Source organism: Emys orbicularis, chromosome 4 (genome assembly GCF_028017835.1).
Source record: "Emys orbicularis isolate rEmyOrb1 chromosome 4, rEmyOrb1.hap1, whole genome shotgun sequence".
NCBI classification, from domain to species: Eukaryota; Metazoa; Chordata; order Testudines; family Emydidae; genus Emys; species Emys orbicularis.
In genome coordinates this window covers 114,637,952-114,663,449 of record NC_088686.1, presented here as the reverse complement: position 1 = coordinate 114,663,449, position 25,498 = coordinate 114,637,952, and the positions used below count along the sequence as shown (strand labels likewise).

Genomic DNA, 25,498 nt, shown 5'->3' with positions numbered 1-25,498 from the left:
GAAACAATAAACTCACCGGGAGAAAAGAAATCACCAGACACGTGGCATAAACACGGTGTTACTCTGCTTGAAGTGAAAGATGTACTTTTTTCACGTGCTTTGTAGGCTGTACTGGGGCCTTCAGTTGTTGCAGATACTGAAGAAGTAAGCCTTGAAATAGTAGATGTTGGAGGAGTTCTAATGCTTAAAGTTGGGGAGACCGCAACAGTAGTGGAAACCGGAGATAAAAGTGTGGTGGTGCTTCCCTGTGATGTTGGCTGTGCTGGACTTGTGGAAAAAAGCATAGTACTTCCAGTGATGGTAGAACCCTTACCCGTGGAGGCTGAACCTGTTCTCATTTCTCCACGTGTGCCTGTAACAGGTGGGATTGTGCCTGTTTGCAGTGATGCTGTACCAGCTGAGCCTGTTGGTATACCTGGAGTTGGAGGAGAAGCAGTGGAGGTGACTGATATTGTAGTGGAAACTGGGCGTACAAGCATGGTGGTGCTTCCCTGTGTAGAGAGTAGTGTGGTGCCTTCAGTGGTTGTTCGTCCCGAAGGAGGAAGGGTGGAACCTGGTGAAGGTTGTGGACGTGTGCCTGTCACAGGTGGGATTGTGCCTGTTTGCAGTGCTACTGTACCAGCTAAGCCTGTTGCTTTGCCAGGAGTTGGAGGAGAAGCAGTGGAGGAGACTGATACGGTAGTGGAAACTGGGGGTACAAGCGTGGTGGTGCTTCCCTGTGGTGTGGGCTGCGTAGAGAGTAGTGTGGTGCCTTGAGTTGTTGTTTGTCCTGAAAGAGGAAGAGTGGAACCTGGTGAAGGTTGTGGACGCGTGCCTGTCACAAGTGGGATTGTGCCTGTTTGCAGTGGTACTGTACCAGCTGAGCCTGTTGCTGTGCCTGGACTTGGAGGAGACGCAGTGGAGGTGATTGATACTGTAGTGGAAACTGGGGGTACAAGCGTGGTGGTGCTTCCCTGTGATGTTGGCCGCGTAGACAGTAGTGTGATGCCTTCAGTGGTTGTTTGTCCCGAAGGAGGAAGAGTGGAACTTGGTGAAGGTTGTGGACGTGTGCCTGTCACAAGTGGGATTGTGCCTGTTTGCAGTGGTGCTGTACCAGCTGAGCCTGTTGCTGTGCCTGGAGTTGGAGGAGAAGCAGTGGAGGTGACTGATACGGTAGTGGAAACTGGGGGCACAAGCATGGTGGTGCTTCGCTGTGATGCTGGCTGCGTAGAGAGTAGTGTGGTGCCTTGAGTGGTTGTTTGTCCCGAAGAAGGAAAGGTGGAGCCTGGTGAAGGTTGTGGATTCGTGCCTGTCACAGGTGGGATTGTGCCTGTTTGCAGTGGTGCTGTACCACCTGAGCCTGTTGCTGTGCCTGGAGTTGGAGGAGAAGCAGTGGAGGTGACTGATACGGTAGTCGAAACTGGGGGCACAAGCATGGTGGTGCTTCCCTGTGATGTTGGCTGCGTAGACAGTAGTGTGGTGCCTTCAGTGGTTGTTCGTCCCGAAGAAGGAAAGGTGGAACCTGGTGAAGGTTGTGGACGCGTGCCTGTCACAGGTGGGATTGTGCCTGTTTGCAGTGGTGCTGTACCAGCTGAGCCTGTTGCTGTGCCTGGACTTGGAGGAGACGCAGTGGAGGTGACTGATATTGTAGTGGAAACTGGGGGTACAAGCGTGGTGGTGCTTCCCTGTGATGTTGGCTGCGTAGACAGTAGTGTGGTGCCTTCAGTGGTTGTTCGTCCCGAAGAAGGAAAGGTGGAACCTGGTGAAGGTTGTGGATGCGTGCCTGTCACAGGTGGGATTGTGCCTGTTTGCAGTGGTGCTGTACCAGCTGAGCCTGTTGCTGTGCCTGGAGTTCGAGGAGAAGCAGTGGAGGTGACTGATACGGTAGTGGAAACTGGGGGTACAAGCGTGGTGGTGCTTCCCTGTGATGTTGGCTGCGTAGAGAGTAGTGTGGTGCCTTGAGTGGTTGTTTGTCCCGAAGAAGGAAAGGTGGAGCCTGGTGAAGGTTGTGGATTCGTGCCTGTCACAGGTGGGATTGTGCCTGTTTGCAGTGGTGCTGTACCACCTGAGCCTGTTGCTGTGCCTGGAGTTGGAGGAGAAGCAGTGGAGGTGACTGATACGGTAGTCGAAACTGGGGGCACAAGCATGGTGGTGCTTCGCTGTGATGCTGGCTGCGTAGAGAGTAGTGTGGTGCCTTCAGTGGTTGTTTGTTCCGAAGAAGGAAAGGTGGAGCCTGGTGAAGGTTGTGGACGCATGCCTATCAGAGGTGGGATTGTGCCTGTTTGCAGTGGTGCTGTACCAGCTGAGCCTGTTGCTGTGCCTGGACTTGGAGGAGACGCAGTGGAGGTGACTGATATTGTAGTGGAAACTGGGGGTACAAGCGTGGTGGTGCTTCGCTGTGATGTTGGCCGCGTAGACAGTAGTGTGGTGCCTTCAGTGGTTGTTTGTCCCGAAGGAGGAAGAGTGGAACCTGGTGAAGGTTGTGGATGTGTGCCTGTCACAAGTGGGATTGTGCCTGTTTGCAGTGGTGCTGTACCAGCTGAGCCTGTTGCTGTGCCTGGAGTTCGAGGAGACACAGTGGAGGTGACTGATACGGTAGTGGAAACTGGGGGTAGAAGCATGGTGGTGCTTCGCTGTGATGCTGGCTGCATAGAGAGTAGTGTGGTGCCTTCAGTGGTTGTTTGTTCCGAAGAAGGAAAGGTGGAGCCTGGTGAAGGTTGTGGACGCATGCCTATCAGAGGTGGGATTGTGCCTGTTTGCAGTGGTGCTGTTCCAGCTGAGCCTGTTGCTGTGCCTGGACTTGGAGGAGACGCAGTGGAGGTGACTGATATTGTAGTGGAAACTGGGGGTACAAGCATGGTGGTGCTTCCCTGTGATGTTGGCTGCGTAGACAGTAGTGTGGTGCCTTCAGTGGTTGTTCGTCCCGAAGAAGGAAAGGTGGAACCTGGTGAAGGTTGTGGACGCGTGCCTGTCAGAGGTGGGATTGTGCCTGTTTGCAGTGGTACTGTACCAGCTGAGCCTGTTGCTGTGCCTGGACTTGGAGGAGACGCAGTGGAGGTGACTGATATTGTAGTGGAAACTGGGGGTACAAGCGTGGTGGTGCTTCCCTGTGATGTTGGCTGCGTAGAGAGTAGTGTGGTGCCTTGAGTGGTTGTTTGTCCCGAAGAAGGAAAGGTGGAGCCTGGTGAAGGTTGTGGATTCGTGCCTGTCACAGGTGGGATTGTGCCTGTTTGCAGTGGTGCTGTACCAGCTGAGCCTGTTGCTGTGCCTGGACTTGGAGGAGACGCAGTGGAGGTGACTGATACTGTAGTGGAAACTGGGGGTACAAGCGTGGTGGTGCTTCCCTGTGATGTTGGCTGCGTAGAGAGTAGTGTGGTGCCTTGAGTGGTTGTTTGTCCCGAAGAAGGAAAGGTGGAGCCTGGTGAAGGTTGTGGATTCGTGCCTGTCACAGGTGGGATTGTGCCTGTTTGCAGTGGTGCTGTACCACCTGAGCCTGTTGCTGTGCCTGGAGTTGGAGGAGAAGCAGTGGAGGTGACTGATACGGTAGTCGAAACTGGGGGCACAAGCATGGTGGTGCTTCCCTGTGATGTTGGCTGCGTAGACAGTAGTGTGGTGCCTTCAGTGGTTGTTCGTCCCGAAGAAGGAAAGGTGGAACCTGGTGAAGGTTGTGGACGCATGCCTGTCACAGGTGGGATTGTGCCTGTTTGCAGTGGTGCTGTACCAGCTGAGCCTGTTGCTGTGCCTGGACTTGGAGGAGACGCAGTGGAGGTGACTGATATTGTAGTGGAAACTGGGGGTACAAGCGTGGTGGTGCTTCCCTGTGATGTTGGCTGCGTAGAGAGTAGTGTGGTGCCTTGAGTGGTTGTTTGTCCCGAAGAAGGAAAGGTGGAGCCTGGTGAAGGTTGTGGATTCGTGCCTGTCACAGGTGGGATTGTGCCTGTTTGCAGTGGTGCTGTACCACCTGAGCCTGTTGCTGTGCCTGGAGTTGGAGGAGAAGCAGTGGAGGTGACTGATACGGTAGTGGAAACTGGGGGCACAAGCATGGTGGTGCTTCGCTGTGATGCTGGCTGCGTAGAGAGTAGTGTGGTGCCTTCAGTGGTTGTTTGTTCCGAAGAAGGAAAGGTGGAGCCTGGTGAAGGTTGTGGACGCATGCCTATCAGAGGTGGGATTGTGCCTGTTTGCAGTGGTGCTGTACCAGCTGAGCCTGTTGCTGTGCCTGGACTTGGAGGAGACGCAGTGGAGGTGACTGATATTGTAGTGGAAACTGGGGGTACAAGCGTGGTGGTGCTTCGCTGTGATGTTGGCCGCGTAGACAGTAGTGTGGTGCCTTCAGTGGTTGTTTGTCCCGAAGGAGGAAGAGTGGAACCTGGTGAAGGTTGTGGACGTGTGCCTGTCACAAGTGGGATTGTGCCTGTTTGCAGTGGTGCTGTACCAGCTGAGCCTGTTGCTGTGCCTGGAGTTCGAGGAGACGCAGTGGAGGTGACTGATACGGTAGTGGAAACTGGGGGTAGAAGCATGGTGGTGCTTCGCTGTGATGCTGGCTGCATAGAGAGTAGTGTGGTGCCTTCAGTGGTTGTTTGTTCCGAAGAAGGAAAGGTGGAGCCTGGTGAAGGTTGTGGACGCATGCCTATCAGAGGTGGGATTGTGCCTGTTTGCAGTGGTGCTGTACCAGCTGAGCCTGTTGCTGTGCCTGGACTTGGAGGAGACGCAGTGGAGGTGACTGATATTGTAGTGGAAACTGGGGGTACAAGCATGGTGGTGCTTCCCTGTGATGTTGGCTGCGTAGACAGTAGTGTGGTGCCTTCAGTGGTTGTTCGTCCCGAAGAAGGAAAGGTGGAACCTGGTGAAGGTTGTGGACGCGTGCCTGTCAGAGGTGGGATTGTGCCTGTTTGCAGTGGTACTGTACCAGCTGAGCCTGTTGCTGTGCCTGGACTTGGAGGAGACGCAGTGGAGGTGACTGATACTGTAGTGGAAACTGGGGGTACAAGCGTGGTGGTGCTTCCCTGTGATGTTGGCTGCGTAGAGAGTAGTGTGGTGCCTTGAGTGGTTGTTTGTCCCGAAGAAGGAAAGGTGGAGCCTGGTGAAGGTTGTGGATTCGTGCCTGTCACAGGTGGGATTGTGCCTGTTTGCAGTGGTGCTGTACCACCTGAGCCTGTTGCTGTGCCTGGAGTTGGAGGAGAAGCAGTGGAGGTGACTGATACGGTAGTCGAAACTGGGGGCACAAGCATGGTGGTGCTTCCCTGTGATGTTGGCTGCGTAGACAGTAGTGTGGTGCCTTCAGTGGTTGTTCGTCCCGAAGAAGGAAAGGTGGAACCTGGTGAAGGTTGTGGACGCGTGCCTGTCACAGGTGGGATTGTGCCTGTTTGCAGTGGTGCTGTACCAGCTGAGCCTGTTGCTGTGCCTGGACTTGGAGGAGACGCAGTGGAGGTGACTGATATTGTAGTGGAAACTGGGGGTACAAGCGTGGTGGTGCTTCCTTGTGATGTTGGCTGCGTAGAGAGTAGTGTGGTGCCTTGAGTGGTTGTTTGTCCCGAAGAAGGAAAGGTGGAGCCTGGTGAAGGTTGTGGATTCGTGCCTGTCACAGGTGGGATTGTGCCTGTTTGCAGTGGTGCTGTACCACCTGAGCCTGTTGCTGTGCCTGGAGTTGGAGGAGAAGCAGTGGAGGTGACTGATACGGTAGTCGAAACTGGGGGCACAAGCATGGTGGTGCTTCGCTGTGATGCTGGCTGCGTAGAGAGTAGTGTGGTGCCTTCAGTGGTTGTTTGTTCCGAAGAAGGAAAGGTGGAGCCTGGTGAAGGTTGTGGACGCATGCCTATCAGAGGTGGGATTGTGCCTGTTTGCAGTGGTGCTGTACCAGCTGAGCCTGTTGCTGTGCCTGGACTTGGAGGAGACGCAGTGGAGGTGACTGATATTGTAGTGGAAACTGGGGGTACAAGCGTGGTGGTGCTTCGCTGTGATGTTGGCCGCGTAGACAGTAGTGTGGTGCCTTCAGTGGTTGTTTGTCCCGAAGGAGGAAGAGTGGAACCTGGTGAAGGTTGTGGACGTGTGCCTGTCACAAGTGGGATTGTGCCTGTTTGCAGTGGTGCTGTACCAGCTGAGCCTGTTGCTGTGCCTGGAGTTCGAGGAGACGCAGTGGAGGTGACTGATACGGTAGTGGAAACTGGGGGTAGAAGCATGGTGGTGCTTCGCTGTGATGCTGGCTGCATAGAGAGTAGTGTGGTGCCTTCAGTGGTTGTTTGTTCCGAAGAAGGAAAGGTGGAGCCTGGTGAAGGTTGTGGACGCATGCCTATCAGAGGTGGGATTGTGCCTGTTTGCAGTGGTGCTGTACCAGCTGAGCCTGTTGCTGTGCCTGGACTTGGAGGAGACGCAGTGGAGGTGACTGATATTGTAGTGGAAACTGGGGGTACAAGCATGGTGGTGCTTCCCTGTGATGTTGGCTGCGTAGACAGTAGTGTGGTGCCTTCAGTGGTTGTTCGTCCCGAAGAAGGAAAGGTGGAACCTGGTGAAGGTTGTGGACGCGTGCCTGTCAGAGGTGGGATTGTGCCTGTTTGCAGTGGTACTGTACCAGCTGAGCCTGTTGCTGTGCCTGGACGTGGAGGAGACGCAGTGGAGGTGACTGATACTGTAGTGGAAACTGGGGGTACAAGCGTGGTGGTGCTTCCCTGTGATGTTGGCTGCGTAGAGAGTAGTGTGGTGCCTTGAGTGGTTGTTTGTCCCGAAGAAGGAAAGGTGGAGCCTGGTGAAGGTTGTGGATTCGTGCCTGTCACAGGTGGGATTGTGCCTGTTTGCAGTGGTGCTGTACCACCTGAGCCTGTTGCTGTGCCTGGAGTTGGAGGAGAAGCAGTGGAGGTGACTGATACGGTAGTCGAAACTGGGGGCACAAGCATGGTGGTGCTTCCCTGTGATGTTGGCTGCGTAGACAGTAGTGTGGTGCCTTCAGTGGTTGTTCGTCCCGAAGAAGGAAAGGTGGAACCTGGTGAAGGTTGTGGACGCGTGCCTGTCACAGGTGGGATTGTGCCTGTTTGCAGTGGTGCTGTACCAGCTGAGCCTGTTGCTGTGCCTGGACTTGGAGGAGACGCAGTGGAGGTGACTGATATTGTAGTGGAAACTGGGGGTACAAGCGTGGTGGTGCTTCCCTGTGATGTTGGCTGCGTAGAGAGTAGTGTGGTGCCTTGAGTGGTTGTTTGTCCCAAAGAAGGAAAGGTGGAGCCTGGTGAAGGTTGTGGATTCGTGCCTGTCACAGGTGGGATTGTGCCTGTTTGCAGTGGTGCTGTACCACCTGAGCCTGTTGCTGTGCCTGGAGTTGGAGGAGAAGCAGTGGAGGTGACTGATACGGTAGTCGAAACTGGGGGCACAAGCATGGTGGTGCTTCGCTGTGATGCTGGCTGCGTAGAGAGTAGTGTGGTGCCTTCAGTGGTTGTTTGTTCCGAAGAAGGAAAGGTGGAGCCTGGTGAAGGTTGTGGACGTGTGCCTGTCACAAGTGGGATTGTGCCTGTTTGCAGTGGTGCTGTACCAGCTGAGCCTGTTGCTGTGCCTGGAGTTCGAGGAGAAGCAGTGGAGGTGACTGATACGGTAGTGGAAACTGGGGGCACAAGCATGGTGGTGCTTCGCTGTGATGCTGGCTGCGTAGAGAGTAGTGTGGTGCCTTGAGTGGTTGTTTGTCCCGAAGAAGGAAAGGTGGAGTCTGGTGAAGGTTGTGGATGCGTGCCTGTCACAGGTGGGATTGTGCCTGTTTGCAGTGGTGCTGTACCACCTGAGCCTGTTGCTGTGCCTGGAGTTGGAGGAGAAGCAGTGGAGGTGACTGATACGGTAGTGGAAACTGGGGGCACAAGCATGGTGGTGCTTCGCTGTGATGCTGGCTGCGTAGAGAGTAGTGTGGTGCCTTCAGTGGTTGTTTGTCCCGAAGAAGGAAAGGTGGAACCTGGTGAAGGTTGTGGATGCGTGCCTGTCACAGGTGGGATTGTGCCTGTTTGCAGTGGCGCTGTACCAGCTGAGCCTTTTGCTGTGCCTGGACTTGGAGGAGACGCAGTGGAGGTGACTGATATTGTAGTGGAAACTGGGGGTAGAAGCATGGTGGTGCTTCGCTGTGATGTTGGCTGCGTAGAGAGTAGTGTGGTGCCTTCAGTGGTTGTTTGTTCCGAAGAAGGAAAGGTGGAGCCTGGTGAAGGTTGTGGACGCATGCCTATCAGAGGTGGGATTGTGCCTGTTTGCAGTGGTGCTGTACCAGCTGAGCCTGTTGCTGTGCCTGGACTTGGAGGAGACGCAGTGGAGGTGACTGATACGGTAGTGGAAACTGGGGGCACAAGCATGGTGGTGCTTCGCTGTGATGCTGGCTGCGTAGAGAGTAGTGTGGTGCCTTCAGTGGTTGTTTGTCCCGAAGAAGGAAAGGTGGAACCTGGTGAAGGTTGTGGATGCGTGCCTGTCACAGGTGGGATTGTGCCTGTTTGCAGTGGCGCTGTACCAGCTGAGCCTGTTGCTGTGCCTGGACTTGGAGGAGACGCAGTGGAGGTGACTGATATTGTAGTGGAAACTGGGGGTAGAAGCATGGTGGTGCTTCGCTGTGATGTTGGCTGCGTAGAGAGTAGTGTGGTGCCTTCAGTGGTTGTTTGTTCCGAAGAAGGAAAGGTGGAGCCTGGTGAAGGTTGTGGACGCATGCCTATCAGAGGTGGGATTGTGCCTGTTTGCAGTGGTGCTGTACCAGCTGAGCCTGTTGCTGTGCCTGGACTTGGAGGAGACGCAGTGGAGGTGACTGATATTGTAGTGGAAACTGGGGGTACAAGCATGGTGGTGCTTCCCTGTGATGTTGGCTGCGTAGACAGTAGTGTGGTGCCTTCAGTGGTTGTTCGTCCCGAAGAAGGAAAGGTGGAACCTGGTGAAGGTTGTGGACGCGTGCCTGTCACAGGTGGGATTGTGCCTGTTTGCAGTGGTGCTGTACCACCTGAGCCTGTTGCTGTGCCTGGAGTTGGAGGAGAAGCAGTGGAGGTGACTGATACGGTAGTCGAAACTGGGGGCACAAGCATGGTGGTGCTTCGCTGTGATGCTGGCTGCGTAGACAGTAGTGTGGTGCCTTCAGTGGTTGTTTGTTCTGAAGAAGGAAAGGTGGAGCCTGGTGAAGGTTGTGGACGCATGCCTATCAGAGGTGGGATTGTGCCTGTTTGCAGTGGTGCTGTACCAGCTGAGCCTGTTGCTGTTCCTGGACTTGGAGGAGACGCAGTGGAGGTGACTGATATTGTAGTGGAAACTGGGGGTACAAGCGTGGTGGTGCTTCGCTGTGATGTTGGCCGCGTAGACAGTAGTGTGGTGCCTTCAGTGGTTGTTCGTCCCGAAGGAGGAAGAGTGGAACCTGGTGAAGGTTGTGGACGTGTGCCTGTCACAAGTGGGATTGTGCCTGTTTGCAGTGGTGCTGTACCAGCTGAGCCTGTTGCTGTGCCTGGAGTTCGAGGAGAAGCAGTGGAGGTGACTGATACGGTAGTGGAAACTGGGGGCACAAGCATGGTGGTACTTCGCTGTGATGCTGGCTGCGTAGAGAGTAGTGTGGTGCCTTCAGTGGTTGTTCGTCCCGAAGAAGGAAAGGTGGAACCTGGTGAAGGTTGTGGATGCGTGCCTGTCACAGGTGGGATTGTGCCTGTTTGCAGTGGTGCTGTACCAGCTGAGCCTGTTGCTGTGCCTGGACTTGGAGGAGACGCAGTGGAGGTGACTGATACGGTAGTGGAAACTGGAGGTACAAGCATGGTGGTGCTTGCCTGTGATGTTGGCTGTGTAGAGAGTAGTGTGGTGCCTTCAGTGGTTGTTTGTCTCGAAGGAGGAAGAGTGGAACCTGGTGAAGGTTGTGGACGCGTGCCTGTCAGAGGTGGGATTGTGCCTGTTTGCAGTGGTGCTGTACCAGCTGAGCCTGTTGCTGTGCCTGGAGTTCGAGGAGACGCAATGGAGGTGACTGATACTGTAGTGGAAACTGGGGGTACAAGCGTGGTGGTGACAGATGAAGTGATGGGAAGTGGGAATGGAGTTGGACTTTCTGTACTTCTTGAAGCAGTTGGATGTCCACTAGTTGTGACTGACGGGGTAGATGTTGAAGAGTCACATGGTACATAAGTACAACATAATATTCTGATCTGATAGTTGAGGCACTTTGGTCGAATCTGATCCCTATTATTACATATGAGTCCAAAGTCTTTGCTACATGTCACGTTTTGGTTCCGGTCTTTTAGTGGTACGTCAGTGTGTCTTTCTGCTCTGCATTCCACATCGCTTGGAGTTTCGCAAACACTAAATCCCTTAGCTCTTATGTTTTCAAATGTTTCAAAATCTCCATAGTTGGAGTCTCTTGGATAACTGACATCGTACCACTCTGACCATTGGCATACGTTGTGAACACAGACTGTTGTAACTGGTGGTGTAGTTGTTGTTCCTGTGGTAGAAAGAAAAAAAAGTACTTGCTTGTCCTTAGATTCAATATTCTTGTTAATAATTACTGTCTGATGTCTAATTATTACTACTGCATTTGGAAAGATTAGGGTATTAATCTTTCACAGAATTTATTTTAGGCCACATGGGGGACCTTTATTATCTTAGACGCTGTTCTCCAGCAAAGTGTTTTGGAAGAGCAATTTTAATCACCTGTGTGAGTGCATGTAGTATCAAAACTTAACCTGACTTATAGTCTGTTTCTTTCTGCTTTTGCAGTTAAAAGTATTTCAAGTTATGTCTTGTGTATCCAGTCTCAATATATAAAGGAGTCAATGAATTTTTAAGAGGCACTTTTCTACTGTGTACAGTGTAAAGAAGAGGCCCTGATTTTCCACTGTATTATCTCTTTTGTAATAATTTACAATTGATTTCTAGACAATCAAAACGGTACACACACTTCACAGTGACTACGCAAGGAACAAGTCAATGGCAATTAAGACAGTCATATTTAGAACTTTTCTTTTTATTTTAACGTAGGTTTCTGTAGCATCTTGGTATTACTGAGACATTTATGTTGAATAAACACCATCTTGTTCACAGAATGGTTGTTCCTGCTTGATCCAACATTGAATTCATCATGTTGTGTTCATGATATTACTGTACCATGCCATGGATATATTTGTCATTTTTGCAAGTTCAGCATGATGCATTAACTGCAGGATCAAGCAGGAGTAAATGAGCTTTTTGGAAGAAAGCACTAGCTGGTTAAAAAAATCTTTAGCAATCAGGAGGAGTGTCAAAGGACATTCTGAAATACCTTGAAAGTTCCCTCATACTGGATTTTTTAGCTTTGAGATTGCACTAATGTGTTTAGTTTATTTTAAAATTGTTATTTGTTGTCCAGCATATATATAGGGAGAGGTAGTAAAGATGCCCGCCCAGTCTAGAGCTCTCTGGGAGCTGCCCTTAAAGCTGCTCTACTTCATGCTCATGGCAGCCAGGGATCTCCAGGGCATAAAGATGAACTAGCTACACTTTCTTTCCTCTGGGAGCACCTGGTGTTGGTGTTACCCAGGGTAACAATGGGGACTGAGGGAGAGAATTTGTAGAAGCTGTATCTCTCTGCACCAGCTGGGCAGAGAATCCTCAAGATGGGGTGGGGGTGGGGGGGGAGCTGCCAGCTGAGTTTCTGACTGTTATGGTAGAAATTACCAACTTACAGTACAAACATGTGCAATTAGAGGAGTAAGTGGCCCTTACCCCCCGGTATGCAAAGATTTTTTCAGATATTTTGAGAAATGCATAGAAATACCTGCAGCACTCGGAGGTAGAACTGTACTAAATGTGAATGGGATGGTAGTTGTAATTCCACTGCATTCAAAGAATTTTCTGGTTATTGTTCCATTGATGTCACAAATTGCACTCAAACACCCTCCAATCCCATCTGTGGTGTTATAAATGACATCCTTATATTTATATTTGTGTTCTTCATAATAGCAATAACATGCTGTAAAACAGAAGAGGTGGAATGACATTGTTAGTTACCTGTCAAATGAAACAAAAGCTCAAGAATTTGTTTTCATTCATAAATGTTCTTTGCCAACTTACCTTCAGCATCAAACTTGCACTCTAAGCCTTCCATTGTGCATGTACTGAAAGAAATAACAGAGAAGAAATGTGAGACTGAAGATGCATGAAGGGTGATGAACTCGCTTTACTGTTATGCTATTTTCACTGAATTTATAGAGACTAATCATAAGCCAGAGAGGAGTTATTCTGAATTAGGGTTTGACTGAAGTTCAGAGAAGTACTTGTTTAGTTTCCAGCTAATATTCTGATAGTCAGCTCTGATTAAAATACCTCTTTCAAGCTGAATAGTTAAGAGGAGGTGCTGCTCCCTCTCCACAGTACCTGCAGCATGTCAAGGTTAGAGGCTGCTTTTTTCTTCCTCCCTAAAGCCAATTCTGACATTGGAGCAGCATGGATCAGAGGGAGGGTTAAGAAGAGGGTCCATTCCTTTCCCATCCCCTTACTGTTAGACCAATCTCTTCTTATGCCATCCCCCTTATAGCCAGTTCATGTCAGTTCCTCTGGCTGCCATTCTTTTCCCAACCATCTCCCTGATATCAGACCTCAGCTCCTGTGCGAGAATGAAGTCAAAGATCATGGGAAACTACAGAAACAAGTCTTCAGGGAGGCTACTTGTCACATTCGTCATTCTTCCTTATGTTTTGGCCCGGAGGCTAGAAAAGGAAAAAGTCTGAATATTGGATCATATTAATTATGAACTTTAAATTATATGTGGATGTAGAATAAACCCCAGCAACAAATCTATATTATATTTTACATAACTGGGTTTGTTCTATTCTGCACTCTTCTATCATGGTGACGAGTGACCTTATGGGAATATCACCATGAGATAGGAGCACAGAATAAAACAAACCGGGTTATAAAGCACATCATATTTTTTTCTGGGCACTAAGCTGAAGAATTTACTGTGATACTGAGAACAAATTCAACAGAATCAAAAATCGCTTCAACAGAATCAAATATTGCTCACTAGTAATACGAAAATTGGTATGTGACAATAAGGGGTCGCTTTTGCACAGGCAACATCCTCACCTTACCGTGGGATAGCGGCGCATAACTTTCAAACACTGCTTTGGTCCTTTCTCCTTAACATGGTCAGACTGTACATTAAATCTTACCATGACTGACAGTTGTCCTGTGAGTAGACGCTCACTCCTGGTTTGTGGTAGTTTCCTTTAGCATCGTAACAGCCACAGTTATCAACACACGTCATCTCATCCTCATTGAAATATGGCTTGTTTGCTGGACAGTTTGGATAGCAGCCTGAGACCAAAAAAAAAAAAAAGAGTATAAGCTGGAAGAGTTTAAGCTGGAACTTTACGCAGAAGGTAATTCCTTTTTATTTTTCTACTTTGGGCTATATTTCTCAGGCACAAGGGCTTTCCAAATTTGTACTCCTTCCCCTGGCTCACTTTCTATGGCTTGCCTTCCTTATAATATGATGAGTCCTTCTAAATAAAAGGAAACTACTGCTTCTGGATTCTTGTTAATGGCTCCTTTGTTGGTTGGCACGGTGTTATTATTTAGCAAACAAGGCTCCCCTAGCCCCTAAGATGTGGATGTGATGCTAGCCTATGAACCAAGATACTAATACAGTTCTCTCATGTAGCACAGACTATTATCATTAGGAGACCCCACCAGGCCTGAGTCCTACAAATGTTTTCAAACCCCATGGACCAAACTCTGCCCTCACTTATACCAATGCAACCCACTGAAGAAAATAAGATTGTATGGGGTGTATCTGAAGAGAGAATTTGATGCAACAATGACTGAGCTGGAAAAAAATGGTAACCAGTTGTGCACTCTACAGTAAGCAACATGCTGTGTCATAGCTCTTTTCACCTTCTAAACCTGGTAACTTATGAAGGCATCTTCCACTTGGATTCCTACAGGTCTTCATGCAGGGGGCTCCACAAGGCTTGTAGTGCCACTCGCATTCCCCTTCTGGGTTGTAATAATCACAGAACAGAGCTGAGGGGAAACAGGAAAACACATGTTCAGAACAAAATGCCTCAGTTTTTTCATAGCTCTCCATTATACCACTACTATACCATTTGGGTAGTCTTGAAAGTCATGAATCAAGAGCTGAAACTGCATAATTGTCAACCCAGTTTGATATGAAACACAGGGTTGAAAACAAATTGTTGTCATATATTTAATAACATATTTAATAACATTCTCAAAACAATTGCCTTGAAACTGATACACTACTCTTTCAGTCACCATTGAGCTATGGGCTAATACTCACGACAGATTGATGGAGTTCTCCAGGCTACACAGACACCAAATTCACTACATGCTTGAGCATATGCAGCTACTGCTGTACAGAAACATTCACAGTCTCCCCCACTGTCACAAGCACAAGCATCAGTCACGCATGCTTCATAATATTTAGTTGGTTCAACCTGTTAGACAAAGAAAGCAGTAAATGTAAGTTTTACTTTCTCTGTAGTCATCTTGCTTTGCCAGAGTAACGCTTCTAGAATATTAACAAAAATGCCACAAAAAGGGAAAATCTGTAACTTTCATTTTCTTGTATTTGCATTGCTAGACAAACTAGGCCCAATTTTCCCATGTGGATGCTGAAACAGTATGTCTAAATCATACATTTGATCATTCACATAAGCAGATTTGCAAACAATTGCAGATTTGAGACCCAAAATGCAGGTTTCAAACAGGCAACTATGTTTGAAAATTAGGATTTGTATCTATGGAAAGAATTAAGATACAAATAACACAGGTAGGCTACATTGTTTTACATATGCTTTAGCAATGGCTGCTGATATCTACACTGATTCTTTTCCCCTGCTACTCCAGCATGTTGTTAATTAACCCAGGGATAGAGCTTGTATAACCCACACACCTTCTGGGTGTGGTGTTCTGTCCCATCTAGTGGCACCAAGACCACTTAGAAAGAGAGATTAATGAGTTTGCTCTACAGCCTTTGCTAACAGCCAGTTGGCTTTTAGCTCATGAGGTAGAGGCTCATGCACTAAGCTCCAGAAATCCCCGGTTCTATGCCACCCGCTGATGACCGGGGTTTGTTGGCGTTACACTTGTATTCTGTACATGGCATATGATGAAAATATTAACTAACCCACACTAAAAATAAAACTCAGACTGACTTGAGATTATCCTTCTTTTACACAAGAAAAACAAGAATGCTTCCTGTAAAATAAACGTTATATTTTTCTACAGGTGCAGTGCCCATTCCTGTTGGGTAGAATAATCCAGCCTGAAATTTACCTATGACAATTCAAGGTGAAACATATGTTAGCTGATGAATTGTGCACCTGTTTCAGAATGTATGAGAACAACCTTCAGTGGGGGTAGTTCTTTTGGAATAGGGAGAAAATGGACCCAAATGAAACTTCTGGATAGTCAGCAATTTAGTTAGTAATTAGCTCGGACTCCCATCTTCTAAGGGATGGGTTTTTTCAACAATGTAGTGTATATATTAGAGATGAGCCTTAGTTGTAAAATTCAGAGCTGGATCCAAACACCCAAAGGTTGAGGTGTGGGGCTGGATCCAGTTGCTCTTGTTCACACCCATGTCTAGCAGACTACTTGTATTCAATGGAATGTAAGGAGTGACAACTCAATGTCAAGTGCACAGGCATCTGAGGAATATAAAAAGATAGTCTTTATTTAGGAGAATTTTGCTCTGAGGATTTGCTATACCTGAGAGTGACAAGCAGCAAAGACTTCACTGTTGATGATGCTGCACTGCCTCTGTGACCAGGACTTCCTATAAGGGTTGGTAGAGCAAGGGTCCTTTGTAGAGTTGGCATCAGGACAAGTAAGAGACACTTTCCAGCTGTTTCCAAACTCCAGCACATCTCCTACCACAGACTGACTTCTGGTGGTAAAGTCATTAATGCCATTGCCATCGTAGTTCCCACACAGGCCACAGACCTGACCCTGTATGTACACACAGACACAAAAGGATGATAGAAAGTTTGCAGCAACATCACAGACTAAAAGCACCTCTGGAATTCCCTATTTTGCATGTTATCTCTAACTGTTTGGTAATATCCTGACTCTCTGTTTTTCTAAGATAACATACTTTCCACAAAATCTGCTTTTTATCTCAGTAAAAGGACCTGATGACTGGTCTGAGGGGTATACGTCTAGTAATTTATTTAAAAATTTGAACAATAAGAAAATTGCTTTGTTATTGTGCCCCATCACTGGTGAGTTACCATAATGAATCTACAGTTAGCTAATTGCATATTCTTTTGTTTGTCTTGTGTTGTACAGATATACAATAGACATACATAGATAAAACAGCCTTACAAAACTGTCATGAAAATGAGCAGCCCACTCCAGGCACAAAATCTACTCACTTGCTCTTTACCAAAATTAATGACAGTGATAAAAATGAATACTTTGCTTGTCCATCCAAAAAATGTCACCCTAGGCAAGTAAACAGGTAAAATTTAGCAAGGCTGACATTAATACTAGGCTGTATGTATGAATCTAAAGTACATACATTCCATATTTGTGGGGAAAAATTATTTGATTCTGGTGTATTATTTAGCTAAAGAACTCATAGCATTAGAATATACTTCTACATAAATTTCTGAAGCTGGCTGAACCACTCCCTGATACATTTCCCTAATGGAAAAGTCAGTGTAGTATGCAAATAGGATGACAAAATTCCCATTTCCTATGGTATATAATACCCTTCTCACACATCAATAGCTATGTTGACAAACTCTAGTATAATACCATACACTGCCTTTAACATCTGTATTTGAGACATGGTTAAACATACTTCCTATCATTTTACACAAGACTTTCAGCTGTACTCTGTTTCATTTCAATCAATATTGCTTTCTCACTCAAGAGGGACGATAATTCATCATTTGTGTCAATGATAGTTGGCAGCAAACTCCTGCCTTCTTAAGCCTTACCTTGAAATCAGGGCTGAGTTTGATGAAGATGCTGGTTTTCTTATCCCACATGAGGATCAGTCCATTGTTGGTCTCAATAACTAAGTACATGCCCATATAGCGGACTTGGTATGGCATTTGCCTTCCATTTTCTCTTTCTACCACTTCAAGGTGTTCCTCACTGAGTATCAACTCATAGCCCTAAAATGGGGAGAAAAAAATCAAAGGAATGACTAAGGATCAGCTTTTCAGTAATTAGTATGGTTTGTTGGTATAGGAGACACCTCCCAACAACAAACGTTTGGGAATGATCTTAACTATGTCTGTTTTCCATTTTAAAGAGAACAATACTATTTATCCAGCAAAGATGAGTAATTATTCATTTTTGAGGCAAATGAGATAAATCTAATTTATATAGTTCAAATCACATGATGGTACAACTGTTTTAAGAACATACATTTTAAAATGTTTAAGTCAATCAAAGGAGAGAATGCCTACAATTATAGAGGTACTATAGGGTGCACCATAAAATGATTTATTTTACATAACTCCCCTGGAAAATTAAATTTGGCCCAAGTACTACATAGGATAGCTTTGCCACCAAATAAACAAACAAACAAATAAATAAAGATTGGAAGCACTACCAAATATTTTGTTTGTTTTTGGCTTAAATTGCATTTTACAAACCTTGGAAAGTCTTCACTTCAGAAGCTTCTGGCTCCTTCTGAGTCTCAAATGGATACATAATAAAAATGTTCTTTTCAAAAATGTACCAAAAAAGCTACTCACCACTAGGAAGACTTTAATAGACTTAGAGCAGGTGGTCCCAGTGGAGCCACAGGGGATGTTTTCAGTGACAACTCGAAAGGTTCCATTGACTGTGCTGTTTTTCCCACAGTGGTCCTGAAGAGAGAAATGAAGTTATCAGATGGATAATTGCAATATGGAGGATACAGGTGACTCCACAAGTAGTAATGCTAAGACAAAAGCTCAGTACCTGGACTAATGTGTATTCACAATCTCCATTGAAGTTAAACCATTTGTCATCAAATGTGATGTAATGCCCATCTCCATAAATAGCGCATGTACCAAGGCATTGTTCACTGGTGCATTTCCACATCCTGTTCTTACACACGCTAAGAAGGAGAAGAAAACATTTTAATCATAAAATTACTCACTTGATGCACATGTAATTCCCACAACATATTTATTTAATTCAGTATATATCAGTCCTGGTAAATGTTGTGTTCATGCTAGTGTTAAAGTTAGAATTTCTCCAAGCAAACAATTAATGCAAAAGCTCTATATCATCAGCATGAAGGGGTTAATAGGAATATAGATAATACTGTAGGAAAACACAAGGCCTTTTAGTAATGGGGGACTTTAACCACCCAGACATCTGTTGAAAAAGTAATATGGCAAAACACAAAATGTCCAGTAGGTTCTTGGAATGTATTGGTAACAGCTTTTTGTTTCAAAGGGTGAAGGAAGTAACCAGGGGAACAGCCATTTTAGATTTGATTCTGACCAACAGGGAAGGAACTGGTTGTGAATCTGATGGATGAAGGCAATTTGGGTGAAAATGATCATGACATGGTAGATTTCATTATTCTAAAGAATGGAAGGAGTGAGAACAGCAGAATAAGAACAATAGCAGATTTTAACAAACTCAGAGAACTGGTAGGCAAGGTCCTGTTGGACGGAAATCTAGGGGGAAAAGGAGTCCAAGAGAGTTGTCAGTTTCTCGAGGAGACAATATTAAAGGAGCAACAGCAAACTATCCCGATGCAAAGGAAAGATAGGAGAATAGTAAAAGGCCAATATGGCTCTATCACAAGCTCTTTAATGAACTGAAAATAAAAAAAAATCCTACAAAAAGTGAAAACATGGACAAATTGCTAAGGATGAGAGCAAAAGAATAGCAGAAGCATGTAGAAACAAAATCAGAAAGGCTGAGGCACAAAATGAGTTACCTCTAGCAAGGGACATAAAAGACAATGAGAAGAGGTTCTATAAATACACTATGAGCAAGAGAAAGACGAAGGAGGTCCTCTACTTAGCAGGAAAGAAGAGTTAATAATGGACATTATCAAGAAGGCTGAGGTGCTTAATGCCTATTTTGCTTCAGTCTTCACTAAAAAGGTAAATTGTGACCAGATAGTTAACATTATTAATATTAACAACAAGGAGAAAGGAATGCAAACTAAAATAGGGAAAGAGCAGGTTAAAGAATATGTAGATAAGTTAGCTATATTCAAGTTGGCAGGGCTTGATGAAATTCATCCTAGGGAACTTCAGGAATAATTGAGGCAATCTTGGAACAATTAATGAATATCTTTGAGAATTTATGGAGGATGGGTGAGGTCCCAGATGACTGAAGCAGGAAAAAGTGTAACAAAGAGGACCTGGGGAATTATAGATCAGTCAGCCTGATTTCAATACCTGGAAATATACTGGAACAAATTATTAATCAATTTGTAAACACATTGAGAATAATAGGGCTATAAGTAATAGCCAACATGGATTTTGTCAAGAACAAACCATGCCACACCAACCTAATTTCCTTCTTTGATGGGATTACTGGCCTAGTGGAGAGAGGAAAAGCTGTAAATGTAATATATCTTGATTTTAGAAAGGCTTTTGGTAAAGTCCCATATGATATTCTCATGAGAAAACTAGGGAAATGTGGTCTAGATGAAATTACTGTAAGGTGTGTGTAAAACTGGTTGAAGGACTGTACTCATAATTATAAATGGTTTGGTGTTAAACTCGGGGGATGTATCTAATGGGGTCCTGCAGAGGTTTGTCCTGGGTCCGGTACTGTTCAATATATTCATTAATGACTTGGACAATAGAATAGAGAATATACTTATAAAATTTGCCCATAACACAAGCTGGAAGGAATTGCGAGCACTTTGGAGGACAGGATTAGAATTCAAAATGACGCTGACAAATTGGAGAACTCTTGATAAAATTCAATAAAGACAAGTGCAAAGTACTATATTAAGGAAGGAAAAAATCAAATGCACAACTACAAAAGGAGGAATAAGTGGCTAGGCAGTAGTGTTGGTGAAAAGGATCTGGGCATTATACTGGATCACAAATTGAATATGAGTCAACAATGTGATGCAGTTGCAAAAAAGGCTAATATTCTGGGCTATATTAACAGGCCTGACGTAATTTTCCCATTCTACTTAGCATTGGTTAGGCCTCAGTTGGAGTACTGTGTTCAGTTCTGAATGCCGCACTTTAAGAAAGATGTGGACTATCTGGAGAGAGTACAGAGGAGAGCAGCACACATGAGAAAAGGTTTAGAAAAGCTGACCTATGAGGAAATGTTTAAAAAAAAAACTGGGCATGTTTAGTCTTGAGAAAAGAAGATGGAGAGGGAACTTGCTAACAGTCTTCAAATATATTAAGGACTTGATCAATTATTCTTCATGTTCACTGAAGATAGGACAAGAAGTAATGGGCTTAATCTGTAGCAAGGGAAATTTAGGTTAGATATTAAGAAAAACCTTCTACCTACAAGTATAGTTAAGCTCTGGAATAGATTATCAAGCGAGGTTGTGAAATCCCTATCTTTGGCGGTTTTTAAAAACAAGTTAGACAAACACCTGTCATGGATGGTCCAGGTATACTTGTCCTGCCACAGCATGGGGGATGGACTAGATCATCTGTCAAGGTCCCTTCCACCCCTATTTTTCTATGAATCTGTTTCTATGAAAACCTTAAACCCAAAGATTTCCTGGCTCCCACTCTTTGCTTTTACCATCTACCTTGATTGACAGAAAACTGGCTTGTTATGGTTAATATACTGAAAAGTCCATCTGCCAACCCAATCCAATGAACATTTCTTTTCGCCATTGTGCTGCTTATATATGGATCTTTGGAAAGGGGAAAGTGGTGGCTCCATGAACCACACAGTTCAATGAATACATACCAGGTGTTGCAGTCAACTTTGATCTCTTCCCCTGGTTTGTAGGTAGCCTCATTGTGAATACATGGACATTCCTCTTCAGCAACACAGCTGCCTTTACCATCTGACACTAGCCCAGAGGGGCACATGCAGCCAGACATACACTGTGTGCTGTACTGTAAAGCCAAGCAGAAAATGTAACTTACTTACTCAAGTATCAGAGGGGTAGCCGTGTTAGTCTGAATCTGTAAAAAGCAACAGAGGGTCCTGTGGCACCTTTAAGACTAACAGAAGTATTGGGAGCATAAGCTTTCATGGGTAAGAACCTCACTTCTTGCATCTGAAGAAGTGAGGTTCTTACCCACGAAAGCTTATGCTCCCAATACTTCTGTTAGTCTTAAAGGTGCCACAGGACCCTCTGTTGCTTTTTACTTACTCAAGTAGAGAGAGAGTAAGATTAGGTTCTTAGAACCTGTCTCTGGACTGTTGATTTACATGCAGTTTAAATCAGAGATGGCTTGAAGGAAAATATGGATTTTGCTCAAACATATGGTTGGTTGCTAAAGGAAGATTTAGTGGAAGATAAAACCTGCTAAACATCAACATTTCATGTGTTCCAGTCTCCATAGGTGGTCTATGGATTGTGAAAGTGGGAAAGATATTGAATTGGGTACCAGCCTGACTTGCTGATGAACCTGTGGACCTGCTGATCTGTGTCTGAGAGGATGATAAGTTAAAAAAAGAATAGTTTAATACATTTTTTCTGATGCATTAAGTTGGATTGCCATTTATCTCATGTGATGCTGTCTCATAAAATGACAGCCAATCAGGCTGTTATCATGTTCCTAGCCTTTGTAATATAATTGGATGTGTAAGAGATTATTAAAAAATGCATCACGGCACAAAAAATATTAACAATTTCAATCAAGATTACATCCAGTAATTTTCTACTGAACAGATTGTGCACATGACAAAGTTCTGGATGTTTTGCTGAGAACTAGTTCTTGCTAGGTATTGTTATCTGAATTAGATCTACAAAGTCTGATGCATCTCCAGTCAGTACCTATGTGAGAGATTCAAGTAAAGTTGACTTTTATTTGCTCATGAACTTGACCTTTAGTGATCCCATTGTTAATGCTTCATAACATGCTTCCAGGGTTTCGTTGCACAAACAACAGACTATCAGTATTACAGCTTCAGGACTATATTTATGAACAACGAATAGTTCTAGTGTACAGGAGTGTCCAGCCACTTCATACTTACACACTGCATGTCAAGCGTCTGGCAGCTCTTCTGGCATTCGGCTCCAGTGGTGCCTGCAGTGACATTTCTGCAGTCAAAGTAGACCATGGGAGGAGCACAAACTAGGGGAGAGAATGATATGAGAGAGATGAGAAAAGGCACCAGAGTTTGCACAACAATATCACGTTTTCAATTTGCTATAAGGAGACTAGGCTCTTCATATTGAGTACAATTAAAAAAAGAACGCAGGGGCTTATGTGACAGGACGCTATGAATTCCCTAGGAAGCAGCAGTTTTAAATTTATATAATCTTTTAGAAATTACATGTAATTATTATTTCATTACCTTCATGTTAATTTTTGTGTGCTTTTTTTTTTTAACTGGTCACACTGTATAGACTGATGTTTTATTTTAAAAATAGTAGATGAAATTAAGCAACAGTTTCCACCCTATTGACTTTCCTGTGTGTTTCAGTTTTGTTCTGTTGCGCCAAGAGAAAACGTACTCAAAACCAAGGACAGGCTAGAGAGCAAAGATAAGCTAAAGAAGGGTTTTTACCTGGGATTTGGTTCACAGCTCCAATGCAGCTCAGTTTACCCTTTGCACAAGTGCTGTAAGAAATGGAAGGGAATAATAATAATATTTATTATTTATTATTTTGTATTTCTGTAGCGCCTTCTGTTCTAAGCTCCACATACTGAGCTTCTTTTCTGCTGTTACAGAACTTTCCAATAAGACACGGCATTCTAACATGCCACCTTGTGGTTACAGAAAAAAGTTTCTTGTCAACCCAACAGCTGGTGGTATTTCCCTATGATCTCGGCGATAGATGTCCAGGAAAAATTGTGACCGAAAATGTGACAATGTCTCCCGGTGAGTTTGATCTTTATTATACTATAAACCTCTCACTGTGTATTTTTGTATTTTATGCTGGGAAAAATCATTGAATACAACAGGAATCTCGCCTAAATACAATAGTTCTCATATGTCTGGAAAAATGCTCTCATAGTCTAACAGAACTATTCTGTGGACAGAGCATTGTATTGAAAATCATGCAGGGCTGGGTACAGCCAGCTTAACTGAGGTGTATTCTTTTATTTATACAATGCAGCTTTAGTGTTTTATAAAAGAATCTCTTACCATACAAGACCATCTTCATGAACAACTTCCCCAGAGAGAATGGGAGATCCTTTGTAATAACAAGGACATTCACTAGCAGACACACATTTGCCATATTCATCCATGTAGGTTCCTTTTTCACAGGTGCAACCATCAACTGGAATGAACCTGATGTTACATGTGACATCGGGCTCACTCAGAGACCGGCAAGTGGGTTGACAGGAACTGATGTTATAGCTGTAGCTCAAGGATTTGGGACACGAGGTTGTGTATTTGGCTTGAGAAGGAAAAACAAAAACAAAAATTACATTAACAGATTTGTTAGTTCCAGATATTATTTGGTGGGGAGAGAGGGGCAATATGTAGTGTGAATAACATAAACAACAATGCTATATATTTTTTTGTGTATCACATTTTTCAGACAAAATGTATCCCAGCATGCTTTCAGAGTTAAATAATGCACAGCATTATATTAAAAAAAAAAAAGGTAACAGTAGATGGGGGACAAATTAAGTGATATATGCAAATGAAAAAAATATATGTTTTCAAATGAGATTTGGAAAGAGAAACCACACATCAGGTTGGCAATTACAATAGAAACCTATAAACCTTTGGTGCAGTCTGAGGCATGAGGCCTCCTGAGGTACATAAATACTCCTGCACTGGAAACAGACATGTTGGATCAAAGAAAACAGCTTGGTGACTTTAAACAACCCTTTGTTTAAACATTCTTTATTTATAAAGTGTTCTGTTTAGAATTAATATTGTTTCTGTGATCTGACACATTCATTTCCATGGCAACCGGTGACAGATGAAACTCTAGTTAACTTAAAGCCTCTGCGGAGAGAGTCAGAGCCCCTTCAGCAGCAGTTGTCTCTTTCCTAGCCACAACTGTATCTTCCATCTGTATTCACCATAACTAACCTCCATTACATTAAAAAAAAATAGGGAATTATTGCTAGAATTTTACTTTTCAATACCTTTCCCTCAAAATTTACTGGGAGAGCCCTGGATTGGCTAGAAATTGATATAAAATGATGATTGATAGATAAATTCTACTACTGGTTCTTTCAGAATAGAAGACCGAGGGCGTGGCTATAACACTTACAACAGACATCAGTCCTCCATCCCTCCAGCTGGACTCCTTTGGCAGCACAGACTCTCACATAGGAAGAGAGGGCAGCACACATGCAGTCCTCACTCTTTTCACAATTACAGGTGTCAAACAGACAGTTCTAGGGGTGCAGAAACAAACTAATTAATCATCACAGAACTGCCCATCCAAAAACAGGTCCTGTTAATTTCTGGTCTTAGGTATCAGCTTCTTCTCCATATACATTCAGTTGTGAGCAGTGTCAACATATCTTTAATATTTTCCTACCTCCTTTTAGGATTTTTTTGATATGGCGATAATGGAGACCCCCAAATATTGGCAGTTGTTATTGTAAAATAAGAGCCAAAGAATCTATTGTATGCTTCGTAATCTCCCATTTTACCTAAATATATGGATTATTCTGAAGATATTATGCTTTAGTAAGCAAAAATTTATATAGAATTCATATATTTTATATACTTTATATATAACTTCCTCTTTATATGTTTACATTTTGGTTTTCTTGCTCTGTGGCAAATAGCAGTTCTTGTTTAACAAAGAGTGTAAAAGCAATTCAGGATGATGAAACCAAGACTGCAGACTGAAATAAGGGTAGGAAATATACACATAGAGTAAGAAACATATATAGAGAAAAAGAAGTGATGTATTATGCAGATTAAAATATAGACACAGCATAATCTGGGAGACGTGTTTCGGACATTTCTTTCCAAACAGCTGGTTTTAAGGCTCCAATTTTGATTGGTTTTTAAAGGAAAAAGAAAAATAGCTAAGTACCGTGTGGTAAACAGCTGGATTCACTGTTAAGTGGCAATTGGCAAAAGGTCCTGTGCTGTCCGTCAGCAATCCGCACCAGTGCTGAGCATACTTTTCTGTGAACAGAGGAAATGAAATAAATCCATATTACTCTTTTTATTTCATTAGGCTCAAAAACCTAGTGCTAATGTGCCCTTGTGTGACTCATGATCTCTTGTAAACTCAATTCTGAAATTGTACCATAGCAACCACATTGTTTTGCTCACTGCAACATTTGGTAAAGACTTGTTAAAGCCAAAGTTATGAAAAAGCAGTTTCTCACCATGGATTGAACAAAGAATTCACCAAAGCCTTATAAACATATAGCTATTGTACACTCATTCTGCACCAAGTTGTCATCTTATGCACTAAACCTAAATCTGTGAAGATAAACTGTTGTTGGAAAGTATCCATGATTCTTGCACTTATTTTATTACTTAG

At 44.6% G+C, this 25,498-nt stretch overlaps 1 protein-coding gene across 1 annotated transcript in view; it reads right to left on the bottom strand.

Moving 5' to 3' along the window:
• LOC135877798 (mucin-5AC-like) overlaps positions 1-25,498 on the bottom strand; it is a 50,521-nt gene that overhangs the window by 13,951 nt on the left and 11,072 nt on the right. The window contains exons 15-30 of the mRNA XM_065403349.1: positions 25,040-25,134; positions 24,260-24,386; positions 23,173-23,428; positions 22,591-22,643; positions 22,054-22,154; positions 20,815-20,966; positions 17,869-18,007; positions 17,661-17,774; positions 16,893-17,072; positions 15,658-15,897; positions 14,225-14,381; positions 13,819-13,947; positions 13,095-13,239; positions 11,995-12,038; positions 11,708-11,893; positions 314-10,411 (exon numbers count right to left, since the gene is read on the bottom strand). Of these exons, the coding sequence (XP_065259421.1) occupies positions 314-10,411; positions 11,708-11,893; positions 11,995-12,038; positions 13,095-13,239; positions 13,819-13,947; positions 14,225-14,381; positions 15,658-15,897; positions 16,893-17,072; positions 17,661-17,774; positions 17,869-18,007; positions 20,815-20,966; positions 22,054-22,154; positions 22,591-22,643; positions 23,173-23,428; positions 24,260-24,386; positions 25,040-25,134 (12,216 nt within the window). The remainder of the gene's footprint in view (positions 1-313; positions 10,412-11,707; positions 11,894-11,994; positions 12,039-13,094; positions 13,240-13,818; positions 13,948-14,224; positions 14,382-15,657; positions 15,898-16,892; positions 17,073-17,660; positions 17,775-17,868; positions 18,008-20,814; positions 20,967-22,053; positions 22,155-22,590; positions 22,644-23,172; positions 23,429-24,259; positions 24,387-25,039; positions 25,135-25,498) is intronic.